The 9234-nt window shown below is 43.0% G+C and overlaps 1 protein-coding gene across 1 annotated transcript; it reads right to left on the bottom strand.

Annotated features, from left to right (window-relative positions):
* Positions 1-494: 494 nt before the first annotated feature.
* On the bottom strand, positions 495-8514 carry LOC124291784. Its single transcript, XM_046728858.1, has 4 exons — positions 7586-8514; positions 2507-2642; positions 1896-2025; positions 495-1227 (listed from the first exon to the last, which is right to left on the bottom strand). The coding sequence occupies exons 1-4, from the start codon at positions 8221-8223 to the stop codon at positions 1142-1144; spliced, it is 990 nt and encodes a 329-aa protein (XP_046584814.1). The 5' UTR covers positions 8224-8514; the 3' UTR covers positions 495-1141.
* Between the last annotated feature and the right edge of the window lie 720 nt (positions 8515-9234).

Genomic DNA, 9234 nt, shown 5'->3' with positions numbered 1-9234 from the left:
ACTTGAACACCCAAAAAATAGTGAGCTTTGATCAAACAGCTCACTAGTAACTTTCATATCAATAAATGAGCAATAATAAAATCAATTTGCAATGAGCATAAAAACGTAAAGAATATTTATAACACAGATCACAATTCGCACTATACTCATGAAACTTTTTATTAAAAATATTAATATATTATCAGCTGGTAGCAATGACATGGAACATAATTGCAATAATCACTGTGATTACTACTAGACACAGATACCCGGATGTGGCATATATTAAAGGTTCCAACCCTGTGATTGACTGATAGATCAATGAACTGATGAGCTTAAACCTATGACCATGAGCTATCTGGTGAACACAACGACGATGAACGTTAGATTATACGACGCTTCATACAACATGGGAAGCTAATGAGTTGCATGTTATTTGACCAGAAAACACACCAAACCGTTCCTTAACCAATATAAAATAAAATATCTACATTGGAATAGTAGATGCAAAGGAATTCAAGCAGTCGATGATATACGGGTATTTGTGACAGACATTCAAGGTCGCTGACAATGGTATCTAAATTTTAAGAACATTCAAAGTAGTTTTTAGAATATACACTCATAAAATGAGCGTAATGTATTTTTTATTTTCTATCTCTTGTCCAATGTACATAGTCCTGATCTACTTTACCATCTAAAGTGTTACTTTCTCACTAGGTCATATTTGATTCTAGTCCTATATTTCTATATGTTTCAGGCATGTAGTTTGAAATAAGACTTATTCAATTTGGTACCCGCAAAGTTGACAATAAATAGGCTACCATGGAAGCAATCACCGCAGACCCGTTCCAGCATCGGTGCCGAACCTCAGAAATTAACCCTTTTGCCCTGATAACCTCCTACCCCAATGAGACTCAATGAATTCCTGACACGTGGTTGAGACAGGAAACGCCCAGCTCACAGAACACGCTTCCCGCCCCTACAGCCCCGACAGAACACGATTCCCATCCCTACAGAACACGTTTTCGCGCCCCAACAGCCCTACAGAACACAATTCCCATCCTCCCGCCCTCCAAAACACGCTTCCCATCATCCCGCCCTATAGAACACACCCCCACCCACCCACCCACCCCCATCCCAGTTTGCACTGCAAGTGTCGGCACTAGTCATACTCGGAGCCGATGGTGATGCTGAGCTCGCCAGGGTGGATGAAGGTGGAGTGGTACCACTCGTTGGTGTCGACCACGACTGAAACACAAAATTAAGAAGACGTACATGTAAGACAGCGCAGCAGAGAACACGTTTGGTTGTCATGCGTTTGGTGAGGGTGGGGGTTGTTCACGCAAGTTAGATTTGCAGGGTTGTTATGCCCAGCAGAACATTTACATTCAGATCCCATTTTCTGGAGCCCTTTTGGACTTTTTACCTTCAACTGGCGACATTCTTAAGTCGCAAACAAAGACTACAAACTTTGTTCCATGAAAACCGAAATCACATGCTAATTGTTACTATCGCTTTGTCCTCTGTATTGATATTGGAAAAAATAATATACCAATATATTGATTCCCCAGATCATATGTCCATAAATGTACAACTCTAGATATCATAGAGATGGCCTACGGCATCCGCCCTCTGAAACCCGCCAACATTGGAAGGGTTTCGCGAGGGACGAGCCACTGCCCTCTATCACTTACTTTATCAACAATACATTACAAGTCCAAATTATAAGTTCCGTTCATTCAATAACGAAATCAATTATTTTCAACCCCATCTCAACTGTAGCACCCTAACGTCCAATGCTTGCTCCTGAAATGAACGGACGTAATACAAGTGTTCCTTCAAAAATAAGTTCAAGTATTTAACAGTAAGCATAAGTATATTTCAGGGGCTATAAGTTGGTGTAGAGAAGCACGTACTTATGTCCCCTTTGTTCACCGTGACGTTCATGGAGTGACAGACAGACTCGCACTCAGGGCTGGGGATCAGCTGCCACGTCTTGGCCCCGGAGATCTGTGCCTGCCACGATGGCCGCATCACACTGTCCAGCTGTGGGGGGCAGTTCATGCATTACTTCTCATGCTTCATATCATTACAACATCTATATCACACAATATGACTGATTCAGATGCACACAGACACTGTTGTGTCGAACTTCTATGTGTCCCGAACTGACACAGTGGTCCATATACATGTACTGTGTTTATTAATCATTTTCGGTTGTGTCGAACCTCGGGTAACTCGAAGTACTCAGCTCCCTTCAACTTCGACACAACAGTATTTGACTGTACTTCGGCATCGGATTCTTTAATATGTATATCTCCATTTTCGATTCAGTTAACCTTTTGATTATCAGAGGAGATATAGGAACTTTATTTGTCATGTGAAGGATAACAACAGGCACTGACACTGTCGGAATCTAACTTTACCACCCAATTCATTTTCTTAAAACGATGTGTTTGATGTATATATCTATGTATATATCCCAGATGGTATACTATAGGAATCTCCTTTCTAACGTTGCACTCACATGAATGAAAGCGCCCACTCCCGGGCCCCCCATGAAGATCCAGTCTAAGGTGCTGGACTCGGAGTCGTTGGGCAGGAAGTAGGGACGCTGGTAGTGACTGCGCAGCTTGGCTGCAACCTCCCGGTGACAGTTACTCCTGTAACAGATAACACATAATTTACGGTAAGACCACACTGGGAACTTTTCCGATCGAAAATATTGTCTCTTTCAACATTCCGTACTTTTTCTGTATTAGTATTATAAGCGTTTCCTTTTCAACATCTTATATACAAGTACTATTTTAAAACGTGCGGCTCTCTTTCAAATTGAACTTTGTTTATTTTGAATGTGTTTGACTTATCTATAGTTGGTGATTCTTTCTAATCCATCATCACCTTTACTGCTTCTGTGTTTACAGGGCCCCTACTATGTGAAGCTGGCATACTGTGAGTGAGATACTTCTCTGGGGATGTTTAACCGAAATATGCCCTCGAAGCCCGTCAAGGTACGTGTATTCGCTTCATTCCCCATATTACCCGTGAAGATCCAGGTTAGAATTGATTTTCAGCAACCCATGCTTGTCGTAAGAGGCGACTAACGGGATCGGGTGGTCAGGCTCGCTGACTTGGTTGACACATGACATCGGTTCCCAATTGCGCAGATCGATGCTCATGCTGTTGATCACTGGATTGTCTGGTCTAGACTGAATTATTTACAGACATTGCTGAGTGCGGCGTAAAACTAAACTCACTCACTCATTCCCCAATTTGTTGAAACTTTAATTGCGACGTAAAGTCACGCATATTTGAATCGATTATTGATGTCTAAATTCGTTTCCGTTTCTCGTCGACGTCTGTGACACACGCTAGAAAAGTTAATATATTAGTTATCTCCCTTGCTATGGTGGTCGCGTTCTTGACGTAGGCAGCGTCCAATTTAACCTCACCTTCAGAGACCTGCATGGCGGATCCAGGAATTTTGAAACCCCCTGAACCCTCTATTGGCTCCGCCAACGCAAAAAAAATCTTCAATGTGGTCTTAAGTCATTTTCATAAGGAGGGGTTCGAACCCCCTGACCCCCCCCCCCCCTCTTGATCCGCCAATGGACCTGTGAGTTATCTCCCTTGGTTAGGTCAATCTGAGCCCCACTTTCAGAGCATTACACAATCCTTCACTTCTATGTCAACATCACATGCAAATGTAAAGAATTTCTCCTAAACATCAAAGAAAATTGCGAGCAAGTAGAAAAACGACATTTGATTTACTGATAGATTAGGCGACCTCACAGCCAAGTGAATACAAGTTAACATGATGATGTTTTCTACGTCGCCAGTGCAGCAACGTGGACGTCTCTGACAGGCTGATGAAACACGGCAACTACATCCTGTCTCGTTAATGAATATCACACCTGCACGTGTTGTCGGGCGAGACACATGATCTGCACATATGGTCGGGCTAATGGGGTTGGATACTTACCACTACACTTGTTGATCGTTAACAAAACATTTAAATGATATACATTTATATGACCTTATTCAGAAAGCCGCTTTTAATCATAGAAAAAAATATGAAAAATCGTATCAAAAACACATTGTTTCTATGCTGGATTAACTAACTTACCGCCAGTTGTTCACAGCTTAAATTGTGTTTTTGTGTGCCATAACCGTACGGTCGGCGCCAGTTCCAGTGGTGGGTTAACTGAGGGTAGGATGGCGGAAGACCCATATATGCAACATGTCTACCCTCTAAGGATTCCGTGTTAGAATTGGTTCCGAGCAACTACTCCATGGCGACTATGGGCCCTGTTTCACAAAGCGATCTTAGCGCTACGACTGTTGTACCTCTATGTTAATGTAAGAGCTACACTAGTCGCAGCGCTACAATCGATTTGAGGACGCAATCCGGGGGGTCAGGCAAGGGGGTGTGGTTGACAACGTAGGTCGTTGCTGATAATACCGAACACTGGTCTGTTTTGTAAGACACGATTATCTACACACACCCCTTATAGTTATAGCTACGACGGTAAGCAAACAAAATATTTTTAACACTGTGTGTGCGATAATACCTCGCTGTGGAGTAACCTAGTGGTTAAAGCGTTCGCTCGTCACGCCGGAGACCCGAGTTCGATTCCCCACATGGGTACAATTTGTGAAGCCCATTTCTGGTGTCCCCGTCGTGATATTGGTGGAATATTGCTAAAAGCGGCGTAAAACCTAACTCACTCACTCACTCTTGGTGTGTGTGTGTGTGTGTGTATATATATATATATATATATATATATATGGAGAGTATTTATTTGTGGAAGGTGTAATGCCTGTAATATTGATGATTATGATACATGTGACAATGATCTCTGCTTCAAGGAAGCGAAGGCCCACAGTAATCCAAAGAACATAGCTAAAAGCGGCGTAAAACCTAACTCACTCACTCACTCACACACGATACTATCTCAAAATGTAAATAAGAGAGTATGTTAATATGCATATGTTTTATGGCCTGGTGTATATGTACAAAACAGCAAAGCTGAATTTATGATTGAGTCTTAAACGTTTAAAATACAACATTAAATCTTTTTATGTGAAAGAGGAAATTCGGTTTTTGATAACGTTTCGTATGGTCAGTCATCCAGATAACTTTCAGATTCACATGTATGTCCGATTGACGTACTTATGGATTCGATCAAATCGATATAATCAAAACATGTTTATTTCATGTGAGTATTATGTTTAGCAAATGCTAGTCAGGTGTACGAAACTTTGTTGACTTGCACTGTGGGGGGTTAACTGGGAGCTTCTGAACGTAACGGAAACAATGAACGAAACAAATCTCGCCTTTTTGCAAACGTTTCTTTATCAGATTTATTGTCAGCCATGTGACACAAGATTACACTCAGAATATAACCAATTACAATGATGGTGATGTACTTTGAAGGAGGTTTGGTTTGTATGATGTTAAACGCCACACTCTGCAGTATTCAAGCTAGATGACGGCGGTCTATTCGAATCTGGACTAGACAATCCAGTGATTGACATCATGCGCATCGATCCACACAATTTGGATACGATGACAGTCAATACACCCAGATCCTTTCAGTGGCTTCTTACAACAAGCAAAGTCGAGCCAAGGATACATTCAGTTCTCGCTCTGCTCATAGTTGTCTTAGTGTCTACATTGAGGGAAGCGTGTTTGAGGGTGAGTTGGACTGTGGACCAGTCATTGGGCCCCATGGGATGCTGGGCCCCGTTCCTCAAAGCGATCGTAACGCTACGACAGTCGTAAGTCTATGTTAAAGTATGGGAGTTACGATCACCTTAGCGCTACGATCGCTTTGAGGAACGGGGCCCTGGGCCCTTATTCTCGAAACGTTCGTAGCCCAAAGCATTCTTAACTTTGATCGTTGCCAATGTGTAAAGAATGGGCTTAAGAAGTTCGCAGGGCTACGAACGTTTCGAAAATAGCTAGCCTGGGCCCTTATTCTCGAAACGTTCGTTGCCCTAAGAATTCATAACTTTGATCGTAGCCAATGTGTTAAGCATGGGCTTAAGAAGTTCGTAAGGCTACGAACGTTTCGAGAATTGCTAGCCTGGACCCCGTTTCACAAAGCTCTCGTAAGCTTTTCTCGTAGCATTCGTACCTCCTGTACTGCAACATAGGGAGTACGAATGATACGAGAAAGGTTACGAGATCTAGTGCTTACGAGAGCTTTGTGAAACGGGGCCCAGGTTCACAGAAGGATCATGCCAGTCCATATTTCTAATGCGATGTATTAATGAGGATCGGTTGGTCACAATGCTGTATGTAAATGGGAACGTGTCATCGTACTCCGACTGCGCAAATCGTTTTTTAAGTTCGTAAATAATGGCGTGTCTAGTTCAGACTTGACAGGCCTAACATTTCTATACAGGTAAATTATTCCTGGTTGAGGCCTTATACAACATTCACTCCATCAGCTATTTGTCAATATTACAAGTCAACGTTTGTTAACAGGTTTTGTACCATAGCCTCTTTGCGGGCAACACTGAGATATCGCCGCATCTGACCTTAAGAGACTGCGCAACCCCAAACATTTTAACTTAGGAATGCGGATGAAGTTGAGGAAAGGCTTTAATCGCGAGAAAACAAATAACTGTACATTATTCGGAAGATTACAATATAAAATAGAGTTTTTTCCAATACTCCAGCAATACCACCAGCAATTGGCTTTACACATTGTGTCCATGACGGGGCCCGGGCTTTCAGTAGGTCGAGCTGCACCTTTCACCACTAGACTACTCTAATTTGTCGGGATGGCATCACGATGAATCGATACGTTGCTGATCATAAACGAGAGAGTGTGAGAATGAGTTTTGTTTAAAGCCGCACGCTGACATATTTAAGCTGTAGTAGAACTGTACATAATCATGGATTCCACAAGAGTACAATGAAACACACTCAGCCAGTTCAACGACCTGCCCATCCGAGCCACATCTCAGACAGTTCTAGCTCTAATGAACTCAGACAGAACACTAATTTTAGCTCGTTATAACCGCAGTTCGTTTTACGCATTCCAACTAAAATATACATGAATATATAATATATATATATATATATATATCCGGGACCAAACAAGCTGTTCGATATATCCGTCATGTCGTTATAAGCGTGTTCGCTACAACCATGGTTTACTGTATATATCCACCTTGCAATCCATGATCCGACCACAGACCATAGCAAAAGGAGCGCTCAACTCAAGGTTCCAGCAGAATGGAGCCACCCTACTTTAACATTGGCTTAAGATGGTCGTAGTACTGAGATCGCTTTGTGTAACAGGGCCCTGATCTGCGGGTCCCCCTGTTCTAACTGCTGGGGCGGTGGGGTAGCCTTGTGGGTAAAGCGTTCGTCATCACGCCGAATACCCGGGTTCGATTCCCCACATGGGTGCAATGTGTGAATCCTATTTCTGGTGTCCCACGCCGTGATATTGCTGGAATATTGCTAAGAGCGGCGTTAAGCTTAACTCACTCATTCACTGCTCTAATTGCAATGATGAGGCACTTGGGACCTATTGTGACCCGGAATCTCACCTGCCAACTGTAAACACTAACACAGAATGCTACTCACCATCCGAAGTACCAAGGACCTTCCCCATGTTGTAAAGCGGCACGCTCGTCTGACATATTAAACGCTTCTGCCAGGGTGTCAAACTCTGTCTTGTATGGAAAAAACTGACATTCCTCTTCCACTGATAGTAGTGCCCCCTTTGTGCCCGTGTACAGCTCCTTGAAGAAGTGGAAGCTAAACGTCTCCATCGCAGTCCAGTTACTTGTCCCTTCTTTGATGAGAACAGGCACTTTCGAGTAGGCATACTTTTCCACAAACCTCTCCGTAGATATAGCTCTCTCGACAGGGACGGATGTCAGACCTCTGCAGATGTTGCAATCAGCTAAAGGTCGCGCCATCTCAGAAAATAAAGGGTTGTTTGATATAAGACATTTGGAGTCGTACACATACCCCTCCACGACATCCTTGACGCCGAATTTCGTGGCGATAACGACTGCCGTTAGCACTAACAGCATCTGACTCTGGAAGACCGAGTTGGACATTAACCCTTTCCATGTCCATGGTTTGTTTTGTTTAAACACTTTACTTATTTCATCGTCGGTCAAACCCTTGCTCAGACCCTCCTTCCTGAGTTGAAGAAACTTCTCTAGTAGTTCATCCTCTTTCAAACTGGCCTTCTTACCGTTTGTTTCGGTCATGTTCGCAGCTCACCTGTGTATACCTGCAATCAAACTGTTTTGATGTCGCCGCCAGGTGAAGGACGTTTGTACTTCCGTGTAAGTGACACACTTCGCTTAGCGGCTATGCTTCACTGAATTCCTTGTACCTGGAAGACAAGCAGTGGACAGTGTTACTCCATTATCGTCATGTATGTATATAGTCGAGCTAACGCTACAAATACCAGTCCACAACTCATATGTAAGATACATGTCATCCGTAACCCCTTGCGTATAGTGACATGGGTAAGCGAATGGGCCAATGAAACGAGGGACAGCGAGCGAGTGACACACCCGCTTAGCGGCATGACAATCCCGGCTCAACACTGGCCGAACGTCCGCGTCTGTCAATAACATGGGAACACTGAAGAGCTGTATTGATAGCAACACGCTAACCTGGTGAAATAGAAATAGTGCGTGCGTGCGAATGTGAGTGAGTGAGTGAGTGTGTGTGTGTGAGCATAGTCAGATTTACAGTACTTTCATTGAACAGGCTTGTTAATACAAAGTGGATATGTCAAACGGATGACTTGAATAACGCTGAGTGCGGCGTAAAACTAAACTCACTTTAATAACGCCCGAGTATTGATGTGTGTAGGAGGAGAGATCTGTCGATTGCAAGAAAATCTAAGCACCCCTGATGTTTAAACCAATAGCATTTTGATGTCAGTTAAATGGTGCAATAAATATCGAACATTGATCTTCTGTACATGCTTATTACATTTGTTGAGTCTTTAAAACAGGACAGTCGTGATCATAGGAACTTCCTTCTGCTGGACCTCCCATTAATTCTTATTTCCATGCCTGACATATCGGCAGCCATCTCTTTCCTGGAACGGAAGCGCTGTTTTCACGTGGCACTGCTTTTGTAAAGACTAGTAGATTGTCTTGTCGAGCGTGAAAAATGATCAGGGTTGTACTATTTGGATACCGACAAATACTGACAAATATGAATATATGAAGAAGTAGTGTATCACGCGTACGATAAGTGTT

Source organism: Haliotis rubra, unplaced genomic scaffold (assembly GCF_003918875.1).
Source record: "Haliotis rubra isolate DU_JTF1 unplaced genomic scaffold, ASM391887v1 Scf5, whole genome shotgun sequence".
NCBI lineage: Eukaryota > Metazoa > Mollusca > Gastropoda > Lepetellida > Haliotidae > Haliotis > Haliotis rubra.
The sequence above is the reverse complement of the archived record's forward strand: the minus strand, read 5'-3'. Positions and strand labels throughout refer to the sequence as shown.

What these genes read in the sequence shown, in the direction of transcription:
- LOC124291784 (XM_046728858.1), bottom strand. Translation starts at nt 8,223, where the DNA reads ATGACCGAAACAAACGGTAAGAAGGCCAGTTTGAAAGAGGATGAACTA. An exon ending in GGTCCTTGGTACTTCGGATG is followed by an intron (nt 2,643 to 7,585) that starts GTGAGTAGCATT and finishes TATCTGTTACAG; the next exon opens with GAGTAACTGTCACCGGGAGG. An exon ending in GAGTGGGCGCTTTCATTCAT is followed by an intron (nt 2,026 to 2,506) that starts GTGAGTGCAACG and finishes TGCCCCCCACAG; the next exon opens with CTGGACAGTGTGATGCGGCC.